The sequence below is a fragment of the Carcharhinus amblyrhynchos genome, chromosome 21, assembly GCF_965287045.1.
Source record: "Carcharhinus amblyrhynchos chromosome 21, sCarAmb.v2.hapA, whole genome shotgun sequence".
NCBI lineage: Eukaryota > Metazoa > Chordata > Chondrichthyes > Carcharhiniformes > Carcharhinidae > Carcharhinus > Carcharhinus amblyrhynchos.
Genome location: NC_137344.1, coordinates 31,051,047 through 31,068,494, shown reverse-complemented (window position 1 = coordinate 31,068,494; position 17,448 = coordinate 31,051,047). Strand labels below are relative to the sequence as shown.

The 17,448-nt window shown below is 41.7% G+C and overlaps 1 protein-coding gene across 3 annotated transcripts in view; it reads left to right on the top strand.

Annotated features, from left to right (window-relative positions):
• ogfod3 (2-oxoglutarate and iron dependent oxygenase domain containing 3) overlaps window positions 1–17,448 on the top strand; it is a 144,198-nt gene that overhangs the window by 62,351 nt on the left and 64,399 nt on the right. For all 3 annotated transcript variants that reach the window (XR_013889122.1, XM_080208924.1, XM_080208923.1), the window contains exon 4: window positions 4,610–4,652. Coding sequence is in view for 2 of the 3 variants with exons in the window: in XM_080208924.1 (XP_080065050.1) it covers window positions 4,610–4,652 (43 nt within the window). In the remaining variant the exon portion in view is untranslated. The remainder of the gene's footprint in view (window positions 1–4,609; window positions 4,653–17,448) is intronic.

Below are 17,448 nucleotides of genomic sequence, written 5' to 3'. Positions count from 1 at the left end.
TTGGGAAACAGATTTTCTTGTCTTTTTGCCAAATTAAGTGCCCCCACCTTCCAGAATTCCCATTGCTCATCAGAGCATAACATTTCATCCCAGGATGAGGAAATATGGAGAAGGCAGGTTCTTTATTCATCACATTAATGATTTAACAGAATCCTTTACTTGCAATGCGTGTAAGTTTGGCGCAGATTATAACTGGGATGCAAAGCAATCATCATCAGGAAGTCACAAAACTATCATCTTGACTGTTTACTCTAACACAGTGACACAGTGTTCAGCACTGCTGCCTCACAGCATTAGGGACCCAGGTTTGATTTGTAGCTTGGATCACTGCCTGTGCGGAGTCCCCATGTCTGTGTGGGTTTCCTCCGGGTGCACTGGTTTCCTCCCAGAGTCTGAAAGACATGCTGGTTAGGTGCATTAGCCATGCTAAATTCTCCCTCAGTGCTCCCGAACAAGCGCCAGAGTGTGGCAACTAGGGGATTTTCACAGCAACTTTATTGCGGTGTTAATGTAAGCTGACTTGTGATACTAATAAATAAACTTAATAGCTTCAGTACGACTAGATCAAAATCCTTAAGGAGTGTGTGTTGTATCCTTTATAAATGTGACAAACATGGCATCAATAATGTGTCCTATGTGAATGCTGTCGATACTTAAGCAATTATCTTGCTTGCACCTTTGGGGATGGTTTGTTTCTTTAGGTCCCTGCCTGATTAAGGCTGAGTTGTTGCACATTTCAAGTTGCATCATTAGAAAGCATGCTATCAGATCCATGAGGAAATACATTTTGCAGCGCTGAGCAGTTTCTCATTCAGCCACTTTCTGCCAAAAGATGCAATTTTGTGTGCAGTATGCTATAATTCAGTATTCTATTGATAGATATAGTTTCATGTCCCGTGTATCCCCATTGTATTTCCTTGTAGTGTGTCATATGTCAAACTAAGCTGCTGAATGTGATGCCAAAACATTCATCGTCATTGTAAGATTGACAGTAATAAATAGAATTGAACTCACTTCATCACCTTGAAGCAACTATCTTGACTTTTATTCAGTATCTTTTTTCATTTGTATATTGTCCTGTGTCTATTCTTTGAAGTCGTCTTTCACTTTTGGAGGTTGATATTTTTGTAAGTGGATGTGAGGTCTGGGAAAAAAAATCCGTACCCCTTTCCATATATTTAGATCGATGACTGGTTTGACTAATCATTGACATAAGTATTTTTAATTTTATTTATAATGCACAGAGCTTGATAATTTGTCATTTCTTTTTAGTAAATATAAAATTAATATTGTAAAATAATCTTCCAATTTTAATAAGACTTGATTGAGGTATTTAAGATCATGAGGAATATGGACAAGTTAAATAGTGAGAAATTGTTCCCTCTCAAGAGAGCATCAAGAACGTAGAGGGCACAGAGTCAAAATAGTTGTCAAAAGGAGTAAATATGATGTGAGAAAAAATTCACCCAGAGGATGGTTGGAGCTTGGAACAAACTTCCTGAGAGGATGGTGGAGGAAGATTCAACTGAGGTATTCAAAAAGAGATTGCTATCTGAAAATAAGGAATGTGCAGGGTTATGGGATAAGGCAGCGGAGTGGGATTAGGTAGAATACTCTTTTAGAGAGCTAGTGCAGTCTCTGTGGGCCAAATGACTTCCTTAGCCACTATGATTCTGAGCGAAGAGCCGTTGTATTCAGTGGAAGATACGCTCTTCCCCACACTTTTTACAGTTATTCTATCTCCTTCATTCAAGTAACTGATCTTGATGCATGTATTTTGGTCCATCTTCTGTGGTGTTGCATATGGGGTGTCAAGCCCAGATGTAGTCCTTGGATGAATTGATATTAGACGGGGAGTAATGGAATCAATGCAGTGAATTCAATCCCCATTTTGAATTTGTACATTCTGACCTTTTGTTTAGACTTTTGGGGTACCATAGTTAATACCCCTGCATCGCAAGGTAAGGCCTAGGGGCCCGGTTCCAAATCACACCATATCAGATGGAGAAATTTGAATTCACTAAACATCTGGTATTAAAAAGCCCAATGATGACCATGAAACCATTGTTGATTGTTATGAAAACCTTATCTGGTTCACTGATGTTGTTTTGGAAAGCAAATCTGCTGTCCTTACCTGACCTGGCCTACATATAGCTCCAGACTATACTCTTAAAAGCCGAAGGGAAATTAGGGATGGACAATAAATGCTGACTGAGCCAGTTATGCCCACATCCCATGAACAAATAAAATAAAATCCTACATTAATAATCCAGAGAGTTTGAGTTCAAACCTCAGCAAGGCCATTAAATAAAGTAAAATGTTCCTATCAGTAAATTGACTGTGAAACTGTTAGAAGGTCACAAAGCCTAACACTTAACTCATGTCCTTTAGGCAGAGAACCCAGTTGCTCCTACCTAGCCTATGCGTATTGGTAGAATTTGAATTGCTTTCTGAAGTGGCCTTTCCAGTTCAATTAGCTGCATAAAAATTCACTGTCATCTTCTCCGAGCAACAAATGAGGTAATTATGCCACCACATCGTCACATAACATCGAAGAAAATAGCTGAGAAGATATTGAAATCATTTGTTGCGAAGAGACAGAAAGAGAGAAGAAATGTTTTGATGGAGTGATAGAGAGGAGAGTGAAAAGAGGAAGGCCCAAGACTTGATGGAAGGAAGTGGTCGTAAAAGACTTAAGTGCAGTGGGATTGGAAGAGGAATGGGTGACTGATGGGTGGTGATGAGAAGAGGATTAACCAACGTTGTAGCGACCCTTAGTAATATGGGAGAAGCAGAAATGAGAAAGTCTTCAAAACTTTGCTGAATGATTACTTTAATGAAAAATCTGGATAGGCTATGATCTTGTGAAGTAAAATAGCCTTACGATAACTCCAGAACCTTTTATAAAATACTTTTGGGTAGAGATTTGTCTTGGAGAGTGGTGTTGAATAAATGGCAACCAACGCCTTTACTTTCTCAGGATGCTAAAGAAATTTGGCATGTCCGCTATGACTTTCACTAATTTTCACAGATGCACCATAGAAAGCATCCTTTCTCGATGTATCACAGTTTGGCATGGCTCCTGCTCTGACCAAGACCATGAGAAACTACAAAGGGTTGTGGACATAGCCCTGTCTATCACGCAAACCAGCCTCCCATCCGTTGACTCTGTCTATACTTCCTGCTGCCTGGAAAAGCAGCTAGCATAACCAAGGACCCCATGCACCTCAGACATTCTCTCTTCTACCTCTTCCATTGAGAAAAAGATACAAAAGTCTGAGGTCAAGTCTGAACCTACTCAGAAACAGCTTCTTCCTTGCTGCCATCAGACTTCTGAATGGACTACCTTCACTTAAGTTGATCTTTCTCTACACCCTAGTTATGGCTGTAATACTACATTATGCACCCTCTCCTTTCCTTCTCCCCTATGTACTCTATGAATAGTATACTTTGCATAGCGCGCAAGAAACAGTACTGTATACCAATGCATGTGATAATAAATCAAATCATTGTATCGGCTGTTTGATATATGTAGCAATGTAATTCCATTGACCGAGGCAAATTTTTCCTCCTCCTGTCTATATCTATTAGTATGAATCTAAAGTTTTCCTGACTTTTAATTCAGTGTGCTATCCTCGCACTATGGTGAGTTACATGGTTCACACAGACCAATTCATTCTGACAATCATATTCCAGGAAACAAATCCTCAGTTACACTTACACATCAACTAAATACTTAGATAAATTCAAATAACGGTAACTGATAAAAGGGAAGTCATTAAAATACTAGCCAGTGGTCTTTGGAGATTGTAGTTACCCAATTTATGAACAAGCTAAGCCAGAGGGATCAGCTGCCAAAATCTACAAAATTCCAATTACTTTTAATTCTGTCCATGAGCTACATTCTGTGAGATAACTAAAGTAATGTAAAACACACCAGATACTGGAAGGAGAAGTTTCCAATATCTCAGACAGTTATCCCAGGCTTTGAATGAACATTAAAAGTGGTTTCAATTCTGCTGTTGTGATTTATGACATTGTCTCGATAGGACTGCTATCCGCTACGACCTCTCTCGAAGGCCTTGAAATTGTGTGGGGAAAGTGCAGAATTCCCACCCAACTCAACCGGATGCCATTGATCCGCAATCCAGACTTTGGGAATGTGGTCACTTCAGGCTAGGATAAGTGCATCCTGCCTGCAAAGCCATTTCACAGCAGTGAATTCCAATGGAACCAGTTTCCACACCAAATCATTAACTCCGTAGCAAAACCCTTCATTTCCATCCCTGGACTTTTAGAGTCATCTTATTCTCATCTTGTGTTTTTCTTATTGTTTAATAGAACCATTTCATGAGGGAATATTTTCAGTGTTAGTATTTTCTACAAGTTTGTTGTGGACATGTGATGAATTGTAGCACTTACGTATGTTTGTTGTTGAGTTGTCAAAGAAACAGGAGCCTTAACTAGTATCACGTGCTAAAGTTGACTCAGTTGCTTGTGAATGAACGAAATGAACTGAAGAAAGTCAAATATATAGTATGATATACATACAACCGGCACTCGTGGTTAAGAATATTTTGTGGACTCAAAACTTACTTTTTATTCACAGTATAGCGAAGAAAGGGCTGTCCTTTGGAGGATCTGATGGTGGGGTAAGTCATCCAATTTTATTACTTTCCATATTTAAGTAACCAATTAGAAACTAGATCCCTGCTGTATTCTGAGGTTTTCTGTGACCCCTCTAGGAACCTTGTTACGTGGTTGCAAAATTCAAGGTTGTTCTGTATGCACACACATGTACATACACAAACACGCACACACACACACACACACACACGTATACACACAGGTGCGTACACACATATGTACCCACATACATACATTTTTACACATGCACACATGTGCACACACATATGTACACACCACACAGATACAAATGCACACACACATGTACATGCACACACATGTACACGTGGGCGTACATGTACGCTTATACACATAAAGCAACCTGGTCACCTACCTGCAGGTCCTGTGTGTGGAATAGGAATGAGAGACACAGTGGCCCAGGATTTGTTGGAATGGGACATTTTATGCCGTGCCCCATTAGACACACCTTTTCCCTCAGCCTTCAGCCTGAGCAATTTATAATCTGATGGAATGAGACTCCATTCTTCCAGTCATTCCATTATGGACCAGTCAGATTGACCCACCTTGCAGCAACATAACTCTCCTTATTAAAATGGTTCTTATGCTGTTACCTCCATTCACGGTCTATATTCATGAATAATGTGCACATGCAGCAATTTTCTTGAAACTCATGAGAGATTGTGGCCCTGATTTTACCAGCACAGCTACCCTGAAATTGGGCCGGGCGAGGCTCACAGAACGGCATTCCCCATTAACCATGGGCACCATCTTATGAACCTTGGGTGGCCGTGCCAGTAAAATCAGGGCCTGAGTGTGAGTTTCCGTTTTCACAAGTCTGATGGCAAATTGTCCAGTAACTCTTCCTCACTACAAATTGCTGAATAATTCACAGATTAAAAGGCAGATGCATTGAGTTTTGTTATTTTGCCAACAAATTAGAACATAGAATCAGAGAACTCCTACAGTGCAGAAGGAGACCGTTTGGCCCATCTTTACCCAGTCCCAAAACCTCGCCCTACCCCTGTAACTCCATATTTTCCCCTGGCTAATTCCCCCTAACCTACACATCTCGGGACACCAAGGTGCAATTTAGCATGGCTAATCCATCTAACCTGCACTTTTTTGCTCTTTGGGAAGAAGCTGGAGCACCTGGAGGAAACCCATGCAGACACAGGGAGAACGTACAAACCCCACACAGACAGTCACCAAGGTTGGAATTGAACCCGGGCTCCCTGGTGCTGTGAGGCAGTAGTGCTATACACTGTTCCACTGTCAGTAAATGTCCTGCTGTTCCAATTCCATATGAAGGAGTGTCTCCGCGCCATTCGCTTTGACCATAACTTTCCTGTCATGGAACAGAAATGGGATGGCAAGAAAGAGTGGCTGTTGCCTGCTTGCAGCCTCTGTCCCTGATTCTGATCATTTCCCCAAGGACGGACGAGGGTGGGAGGGGACTGCAGATGGAGAAATTAATTTTCCTGCATTGTTAATTGGGTGGCTTGATCTTATTTAGGAGCTCGTTAGGAGCTCACTCCTAGATTTTCATGGGGCTGTTAGTGGCTCAATGAAGATGGCCAGCTGCATGATCTTATTGGCATTAACAGGACCTGGATATTCATCCCACAGTCAAAGGATGTGTAGGTTATGTTGATTGGCCATGCTAAATTGCCCCTTAGTGTCCCAATGCGTGTGGGGGTATTAACGGGGTAAATACTTGGGGTGACAGGGATAGGGTCTGGGTAGAATGCTCTGCCAGAGATTGTTGCAGACCCGATGGGCCGAATGACCTCCTTCTGCACTGTTGGATTCTATGATATTCACTGATCCTAAGGACCAACTAAAGAATCTGGGGTGAGGTCCAAATAGGCAATCCCTACTATTAGACAAGAAGTAGTTTCATTTAACACCAGTCTCCTAGAATGAGCCCCAAATCTGCTGCCTGACACTGGTCTCAGACTGGTACTGTGCAACACTGTTGTTCTGCTGATCACAATAGATGGCAAAGACTTGTTGAGGCTCTGGACCTTTCTCTCTGTCACGTGTATTCTAGCTTCTGCTTCCAATTCTGATTTTCATCCCCCTGGCAATTCCCAAACTGCATGTTCTTTTCAGTTTTCCACTCCACTTGATGTTAATTTCCAGCTAACTCCCCATGCTGTCCCATGCTCAAACCGTTCCAAGATGTGTCTGCTGTATCCTTCTCCTAATTCCTTGGCATTCATCATGACCATTCTAACCTTCATCACTGGGGTGTGTTAGCATTCTGGCCCCGACGGAAACCTAGCTTGTGTTGAGAATCTTTCTCTCTATCCTTATAGGTCTTGTTCTCAAATCCCATTTCATTTATTCCCCATTATTCTGCCAGATTAAAAACTTCACTCTTTCTTAACCTATCTGCCTCTCATTTAAAGCTCTTTTCACCTTCTGTTACCATAGTGATTCCTTGCTAGGATCATTTCCCATCCCATTTTGCTGAACCTCTACGTGCAATGGCAATGTCATTGATTTTGATCTAAGTTCCTGTTTCGCTCTTTGACCTTTCTGGCACACAGACTTCTGATTCACCCTGAGTCTCCAAATTAATTCCCCTAACCACATGCTGTACTCTCATACTTATCACCTTGCTGTCTCAAGCAATTTTGTGCCAGTTGCCCTCTTTAAGAGAGAGAAGATGAGGGCAATACTGGAGAAATAAAAGGCGTAGGAAAGAGTAAATGAGAGCGTGAACACCGAAGGTAGAGGAGACAGACTAGTTAAATAAATCTATGACTCCAGGTATCAGAATCCCAAATTACATTAGGTAGCCAGACTAGACCCCAACAATTTTTCTGATTTGGTATAAATGTAAGGATAGGATGCTTCACTCCAGGACTAATTCCGTTGACAAATTAGGGATCTTTTGGAATAAAAACAAACTTAATTAAATAACACAGTTTAAGTATAACTTTAACAAAATGAAGCAGCTTAGCACTTAAGAGCTGAATAATAATTAAAAAAGAAATGAAACCACTTTAATTTCTAGCTTATCACTGTTTCAGTCCCAAATAAGCAACATTCTTTTACAGATTTAAAATTCCATGTTAAATAGTTAGCAACCATAAATATACTTGCTGTAAGTGGGGGTTAATGTCAAAGCTTTCAGAGCCATTTAGTGTTTCAGAGCATCTTGCGAACCTCTGTCTTTAAATAAACTGCAGTCAGAACTGAAAGCTGTTTCTCTGCTACAAATGTAGCTCCTCATATTAACTGCATCATCGCATGACCCTGTCAATCAACCTAATCAAAAACTGCAGGGGGAAACTTCATCTATAAACAAAAATCTATTATGTCACTCCAAAGTAAATACTACATGTTAAAATAAGTAATTATCCTGCTCCTTTCCCAGTATCTGAACTGCATTCCCCCCCGACATACCAACTGCCAGTAGAAAAGAACTAAACTTTAAAACAGCCCCTTTAAACATAAGTGATATATATATATATATATAAAAATGAAATAGCACACCATCATCATACCAGGAGTATCATGGTGAGTAGAGTGCCATGGCTAGGAGTTTGAAAATGCAGTTGTAAATGATTTGGGAAAGATTTTTTTCTGGGGCGGGAGCAAGAAGAAGTGTATTTGGACGGAGTGAAATTCTGGATGTGGAAATGCTGGGAAATGGTCTTGTCGGTGACTGGATAATGGCAGTGTTGAAGCAATGGCTATGAAAATGGAGCATATATGAAAATTTATTTTGTTGAGTGAAGGTGCTGAAAATATAATGATTGAGAGTATGTTGCAACTATTAATAACAATGCACAAATTGACACTGAGTCGAGAACAGCCTATTTGATCTATTTTAATTTCTACCCTAAACATTTCCCAATTCAGTTATGGTTCAAGATAGTTTGGTGAGAACAGAAATCAGACCAGAATATGTAAGTCTTTTCAGTGCAAATTTAATCTGTCAGTATCACTGATAGCTCTAACAACCTTGTTTAAATCTATTTTACAAAATAAAATATACTTTGCAGCTCTGACCTTGATAATGCCGATGTCACTGCAGTCTGTATGCCTTGTTCATTGCAATCTTGTGTCAGGCTTTGTACCAGATCACATCAGGAGCATTGTGTTCATATTATACCCCAGTATTTCAAGTGAGATACCGCGGAGAATTTTAAGATGGGTGAGCGGGTTAGGTCTGCTCAAGGCTGGGATAGACAGGTTTTTAATCAGAAAGGGAAGTAAGCGTTATGGCAGTGCCAGGATGCCTGGCTGGCAGTGCCCTCGACCACCCAGGGGCTTCCTCAGATTCCCCCCGACATGACCATGGTGTCTGGTATTTAATTATTTATTTGTGTCACAAGTAGGCTTACATTAACACGGCAATGAAGTTACTGTGAAATCCCCTTGTCGCCACACTCTGGCGCCTGTTCGGGTACACTGAGGGAGAATTTAATATGGCCAATGCACATAACCAGCAAGTCTTTTGAATGTGGGAGGAAACCAGAGCACCCAGAGGAAATCCACACTGACACGGGGTGAATGTGCAGACTCCGCACAGACAGTGATCTAAGCCGAGAATGGAACCTGATTCCCTGGCGCTGTGAGGTAGGAGTGCTAACCACTATGCTGCCATGCAATGATGTTTATTTGGCATTGTGCACCACCCACTCAACAGCTACTGGGGGGTGTCTCCTGCATATGCACTCAGCCCCTGCAAACCACCCCCCCTCTCCCCAGCACCCTACCTCGCCACCCCACAAAGAGAGCTGGGGTACATGTTCATAGTTCCTTGAAAGTGGAGTCACAGGAGGACAGAGTGGTGAAGAAGGCATTCGGCATCCTTGGTTTCATTGGTCAGAACATTGAATACAGGAATTGGGAAGTCTTGTTGAAGTTGTATAAGACATTGGTAAGGCCACACTTGGAATACTGTGTGCAGTTCTGGTCACCCTATTATAGAAAAGATATTATTAAATTAGAAAGAGTGCAGAAAAGATTTACTAGGATGCTACCGGAACTTGATGGTTTGAGTTATAAGGAGAGGCTGGATAGATTGGGACTTTTTTCTCTGGAGCATGGGAGGCTGAGGGGCTGAACTTATAGAGGTCTATAAAATAATGAGGGGCACAGATCAGCTAGGTAGTTAATACCTTTTCCCAAAGATAGGGGAGTCTAAAACTAGAGGGCATAGGTTTAAGGTGAGAGGGGAGAGATACAAAAGCGTCCAGAGGAGCAATTTTTTCACACAGAGGGTGGTGAGTGTCTGGAACAAGCTGCCAGAGGTGGTGGTAGAGGCGGGTACAATTTTGCCTTTTAAAAAGCATTTAGATAGTTGCATGGGTAGGATGGGTATAGAGGGATATGGGCCAAATGCGGGCAAAATGGGATTAGTTTTGGGGTTTAAAAATAAAAGGGTGGCATGGACAAGTTGAGCCGGAGGGCCTGTTTCCATGCTATACACCTGTATGACTCTATAAATCAAGATGTGGGGATGCTAGTGTTGGACTGGTGGAAACACAGGAAGAAGCCTCACAACACCAGGTTAAAGTCTAACAGGTTTATTTGGTAGCAAAAGCCACTAGCTTTCGGAGCGCTGGCTGCCCCTTCGTCAGGTGAGTGGGAGTTCTAATCACAAACAGGGATTAGAACTCACCTGACGAAGGAGCAGCCAGCGCTCCGAAAGCTAGTGGCTTTTGCTACCAAATAAACCTGTTAGACTTTAACCTGGTGTTGTGAGACTTCTTACTGTATTTTCAAAGCCTGGTGTTGTGAGACTTCTTTCCATAAATTAAGACCAGACACTCAATTCAGCAGGACTGAAGCTGTGGCTTACACCACCTTGACCGTCAAAATGGGTAATCTGATTCGTCCCATCCGTTCTGAATTTTTTTGTTGGCTCTCGAGATGGTCAGTGAGAACTCAACGCAAAATTCATGCTGTAACCTGGGCGACTTCAATGGCATGTTGTTTTTTAAGATTTGTGCCAGAAAATTTTAACTCATTATGAGTAAGCTGGAATTTTAAACAGCAGATTGCCTTCCACGGTATAAACACTCTTTTTATTCCCTGCTAACATATCCTGGAAAGATCATCTTTACATCAGAACAACCCTGTGCCTTGTGCTGGAAATAAGTTATTTTCTGAGAAAATTGTTTGTCCCGATTTCTGGTATTAAAAATATCACAAGTAAACAGAGAATTCATCTGTTTGAGGGGCATTTCAATAAATTTCAGATGTAACTCAGATATTCAAAGATGTGAATTCATCAAGGGACTGAATTAATCTCGATTTTTCTGTTGATTTTAGTTTTTATATATTGGATGTGACTGTTCAATTATTTGTCTTGGTGCTTTTCCAGGAAGGGAGTGAGTTTACAAAAGCTTGTAATTTTAAGTATAAAAAATAAAAAGGGCCATTGTTGCAGCCTTGGAGAATGTTGTCAAGCTCAAATCCTTGAAGATCTCCGTCACAAAACTCCACTCGAGCAGCTTGGGTTCGGCTGTCCGGGGTGAAAGCTAGTGCACTGTTGAATGTTTTGTGCATTAGCCAGCTTTTTGAACTTAAGTATTACTCAAGCTCTTCGACACTGCACCAGACATAATCAGTGAACAAACATGATTGCAGTCTGTACAATTTATTATGATTTTATAGCTCAATCTTTACCAACTGATGGCCTGGAAATTGGAGAATACTTTTTCCTAATGTTGACATATTTTGCAATTCACTTCTCCTCCCTTATTCGACAATTCCAGTCAAAGCACGTCAAGTCTTGTTTTTTTTTTGTCATTCTTGTTTTATTACATTGCATGGGTCAACGTGACTAGATTGACTTTTGTTATATGATTCCAGCAGACAGTTCTTCATCTGATTGGATGACGTACAGTCATTAATGTTGTGGAAGGCTAATAGAATAATTAAACATTTAATCATTGGAAAAGATGCTTGTTTCACATCTGTCAGTTCAGCCATTCTTGTTTTTTCAAAGCCTGCGATCATGCCAAATTGAAAATTATTACAGATGAGTTTTCCTCTTTCTCTTCCTTCCCCTCATCCATATTACTTTTTTGATGATTTGAAGATAGTGGTACAATGCCCAGCATGAGCTACTGTTGTCATTCAATTCTTTTTCTAGATAGACTTCATTGATGTAGAAAGAATTGTTTGAGGAAGTAATTTATATGTTTGTGTATTATAACACAGGCTGCAAATCATTGGCCATTTTATTGCGCAAAAGTGGCATTTAAAACATTACCTTCTGATTAAGTTTCTCCGATTCTCTACAGCATTGCTACAGGTGGGAACTTCTTTTCTGAACACATTGAATAAAATTGAATATTTAAGCAAAAACAAAACAGTCCCAACAAAAGTGGAGGCATTGGTGCACGCTGCTCTCCCCCATTATTTTAGAGGTTTAAATTCTTAAGTTTAACTTCTAATTAATTTCAAACACTTTCCTTGAAAGAGGAATGTAAACAAACCAGGCCCACTTTAGAGTCCCATGGTTACAGAATGAAACTACAGCAACCCTGTTTGGATTGGGAGAGGCACTGGCTTACTGGTATTATCACTAGACTATTAATCCAGAAGCTCAGCTCATGTTCTGGGGACTCGGGTTCGAATCCCGCTATGGCAGATAGTGGAATTTGAATTCAATAAAAAGTACCACGAATTAAGTACCTACTGATGACCGTGGAACCATTGCCAATTGTCAGAAAAACCTCATCTGGTTCACTAATGCCCTTTAGGGAAGGAAATCTGTCATCCTTACCTGGTCTGGTCTACATGTGACTTCAGAGGCACAGCACTGTGGTTGACTCTCAACTGTCCTCCATGGACGACTTATCATGGGCAATAAATACTGGCCAGCCAGTCACCCCCATGTCTCATGAATGAATGAATAAAAAAAATTGTTAAAGTAGTCTGCCACTGCTGCCATTCTGTCCCTTGTAGGGACTGCTCAGCTGGCTAATAGTGAAGAGTTAATAATGCCTCAAAGGAAGACAGCAATGCAATGTTACCTTATTAACATTCATTGTTTTTCTGGTATCTATTCCACAGATGTGAGTATGACACTTCAGTTTTAATGGTACTACATTCAATGAGGTGTTCCAATTTCTTCAAAAACATGAAGAACTATGACACACATCCTAGCACATAGGTGTTTCTTTAATGAATGTTTTTATTGAGTGGTTTCCATTTTACCACAAGATGCAACAAATCCCCAAAATCTGGTGCAGTACAGAATGATCATTATTCCGCATATACAGAAAAGACCAGCAAACACTCGTACAACTGGTTCAGATTATCAGTCATTGTAATCGTTGTAGTCGGCATGTGCTCTCGTACGGACAATGAGAGGATACAGGGAAGAGTGAGGATAAAGCCTTCAGCACATGGCCCCATGATGCACACCCTCCCCCCAAAGAATAACAAAGACAGAGCTACAGAATCCTCGTGTGGTAAAATACAACCAATTGGGACCTAAATCAGCATTTCTGACGTTGAATATTTTTAAGGCAAGGATAAGTAAATTTTTCAACAGTAAAGGAATTAAGGGTTATGGTGAGTGGGCAGATAAGTGGAGCTGAGTCCACAAAAAGATCAGCCATGATCTTATTGAATGGCGGAACAGGCTCTAGGGGCCAGATGGCTTCTAGTTCTTATGTTCTTAGCCCAACTGACAAGGTGAAGAAAAACCGTAAAGACGCCCTTAGATGGGTTATCTCAGGGAGGGATACAGTTCTTCTCCTCCTGCCAAGATAAGGGAAACCCTCTCAAATTAAATATGCGTCACTGCATGAAATGATCAGGCCTCCTCCCCGATTTTGTGGTAATTTCCTGAGTAAAACTGGGATCAATACAACAATCATTTTACTCACAGGGAGGAATTTTACCAGCATGTCTGTCCAAGGTTTGTACGATCCCACTCTGAGGACATTGGAGAATCGGCCACGATCTCCACTGCTTTTGCAGCGTATTGATAGAAGATGAGGAATCTATGCCATGGGTTCATTGTCTTTGTTACAGATGTTGTGTGGTTTTTGATTTAGCTTTTCTTTATCGCTTCAGGAGTAATGCACAAAGGATTTTTTTAAAGCTACATTCTGTAGAGATTTTACAATGCAAATAGTTGACCAATAATTTGATAAATGTGCCTCCAACTTTCTAATTCTTTGTGGAAGCTAAAGACACTTATATTTCCAAAGTAAATGATTGTGTGGTTCATAGACCAGATCTCTGTAAATCCAACTTAACCCCTTTTTAAAATGGTGCTTTGTAAAATATTGTATTCTGGTGAAACAATAATGGACCCATCCACTTGACCTAATTGTTTTGCTGTTTGAAGCAGCTGGAAACAAATAATTAACGCTGAAAATTTTCATGCCTTGTTGCAAATGATGCATGAATGGACTTAATTAAGGAAAACCACTTATATGAACAGCTTTGCTCTATAACTACAGGATACTCAATCTGAAGTATTCTTTGAATGTTTTTAAGGCAGAGTTAGATAGATTCTTGATTAACAAGTGGGTGAAAGGTTATCGGGGGGGGGGTGAGCAGGAATGTGGGGTTGAGGTTACAGTCAGGCACGGTGGCACAGTGGCTAGCACTGCTGCCTCACGGTACCAGCGATCCAGGTTCAATTCCAGCCTTGAGTGACTGTCTGTGTGGAGTTTTCACATCTCCTCCGTGTTTCCTCCGGGTGTCCTGGTTGCCTCTCAAAGATCTGCAGGTTAGGTGGATTGGCCATGCTAAATTGACCCTTAGTGTCCCAGGATGTGTGGGTTTGGGATAGTAGTGGGGTAAATAGTGGGTTTACAGGGATAGGGCCTGGGTGGGATGCTCTGTCAGTGGGCCGAATGGCCTCCTTCTGCACTGTAGCATTTCTATGATTAGCCCTGATCTTACTGAATGGCGGAGCAGGTTTTGCATCCGAGTGGCCTGTTCCAGTTCCTATGTTTGTATGTAAAGGACACTTTTTTTAAGTGACAGGAAAATAGTACTTAATACATTAGGTCTTGCCAATAACTACAATAGCACTGAAAAAAAACTATTAATTATTTTGATGTATGAAGATCCCCTCAGCTACTGATATTTCGCTTCTGTCTAATGATTCTGCGATAGCAGAGATCAGTCACTCTGACTATAGCAGTCAATTGTCTTATGGTCTTGCAAGCTCCTGGTGTTGAACTCTGACCTTCTGGACACATGTTTACAGCTGGCGAGGTTTTAAAGCGTTTACATACTGTTGTGAGACAGCCCGGACAAAATAAAATGTTCAATGTGTCAATAATGCAAACAAATTACACCAGGCTGTGTACTCCAGTGGGTAACCAATTTCACTGTGTGACCAGAAGCCCAGGAGGGGGCTTCCAGCTAATTGTCTTCCATAGGTGACCTTTCAAAATAATTGCTTTCAATCTGAGGCTTGCCTGCCACCCACCCGAATAGATGGAGGTTCCCCCAGCACTAAAACAGCAAATATGAAATAAAGGCTGGGACTTGCGAGCACATCAATCCAGCTCCTGAGAGGGGAGAATGAGAATCGGGCAGGTTCTGCGGTGAGTGGGTGATTTGTTTTCCGCTCTCCCTCCTCTGTGGGTACTGACTCGTGCGTCAACAGACCTTCACACACAGGGCCGTTCAACAACAGCCGCATTTATATAGCAACCCTGAAGTGGACAGATGGGCTGAGGGCTTTTGTAGAACTGTGATCAGGCTCTCCTATCAATTGGATATTTAGCAAGAGAGTCTGAAGCTGTGCAGATTTAGGTGGTTTGGCCATGCTAAATTGCCTGTTAGCGTCCCGAGATGTGTAGGTTTGGGGGATTAGTGGGATAAATACTTGGAGTTACGGGGAACAGGTCTGGGTGGGATTGCCCCTCAGTGTCACGGGGATTAGATGAGGTTACAAGGATAGGGCCTGGGTGGGATTGTTGTCGATGGGCCGAATGGCCTCCTGCACTGTGGGGATTCTATGAGTGCAGCAGCCAGCTCCAGCATAGACCACAAAACAATCATGAGATGAATGACTGATCCGTTGATTTTAATTAGCACTTGTTGAGGGAAGAACATTGCTTCGTGTCTCAGCCTCGAGACCAATGAGCTTCTTTTCAATAACTCAGTGTAGCGGGCTGCCTACCTGTTGTTGAATCAGCCTGATTTCCATTCTGTTGTAATTGATTACTCTGGGTTGGGAAGGGGAAAAAAGCAAGCCTGTCAGCTTGAAGTAAAAACAAGGGCTGGAATTCTCCCCCCCAAAAGTTCTAAGTGTCGCATTTGTGTGAAAACTGGAGTAATTCACGCTTTCAATGGGAGTTCAGAGAAGAATCTCCCACATACTGTGCAATGCAGATGAGACCAGTGTGAATATCATTAAATTTCATGGGTCGGGGCCTATTCTCGCTGGAGAAGCTGAAATCAATGCGCTGAGCGGGCCACTGTGCCTGTGTCGATCTGTCAGTGCTGCGATCAGCGCATGCACAATGGCTCTGCACTGATGGCTTCCCAATTACTGGCCAGTCGATGTTCAAAGGAGCTGGATGCTTCTTAATTGCTCTTGTCTTCGATAGATCAACTGAAACCTGGATTCATTCAAGGAACTTGACAGTCGGCTATAACTGCTTCCGTTGCATTTACATCTTTCCTTAATTAAGGAGACCAATACTGTATATAGTACTCTAAGTATGGTCTCACTAGTGCCCTGTACAAAGAATAGAAAAAAATTACAGCACAGCAACAGGCCCTTTGGCCCTCCAAGCCTGCACCAACCATGCTGCCCCACTTCACTAAAACCCCCTACCCTTCCGGGGACCATATACCTCTATTCCCATCCTATTCATGTATTTGTCAAGACGCCCCTTACAATTGACTATCGTATCTGCTTCCACCACCTCGCCCGACAACGAGTTCCAGGAACCCACCACCTTCTGTGTAAAAAATCTGCCTCGTACATCTCCTTTAAACCTTGCCCCTCACACCTTAAAGCTGTGCCCTCTAGGAATTGACTCTTCCATCCTGGGAAAAAGCTTCTGACTAACCACACTGTCCATGCCTCTCATAATGTTGTAGACTTCTTTCAGCTCTCCCCTCAATCACTATCGTTCCAGTGAGAACAAACCAAGTTTTCCAACCTCTTGCTTAATCTGCTAGTGTACTCTTAGGTTTGTGCACACTGACTCGAGGTCCGCAAAAGTGTGTTTGACTCTTAACTGCCACTAAGCAGGTTGCTCAGTTTGAAAGCAATTCGGGATTGGCAACAAATGCTGGTCTTGCCAGCAACACCCACATCCCATACAAAAATTATTTTAAACATCATCTCCCTTACTCCTACCTTGCTCCCTTGCCTTGCCTTCTCTGTTTAATTTATCATATCTTCACAACCATGATCTCTCACCACCACTCTTGAGCTTAAAACCCACTGAACAACCCTTACCGACGTTTTGGGTTGGCAAAATGTAACGAGCAATGTGGCACCGGCATCAGTACTGGCACCGCAACTGTTTACAAATTATATAAATGACTTGGATGAAGGAATTAAAAGGATGGTTGCTAAACTTGCTGATGACACAGAGGTAGGATAGAAAGTAAGTTGTGAAGAGGATTGGAAGGTAGGTCTGCTGAGGAGCAGTGGAGGATCTTTAAGGAGATCTTTCTTGGTGCTCAGCAGAAATTTATTCCGATGGTTAAAAAGGACAGTAGGAAGAGAGGTAATAAGCCGTGGATAACGAAGGAGGTGAAGGAAAGTGTTAAATTAAAAGCGGAGGAATTTAGAGTAGCTAAGAGCAGTGGGCGAGAAGAGGATTGGGAGAG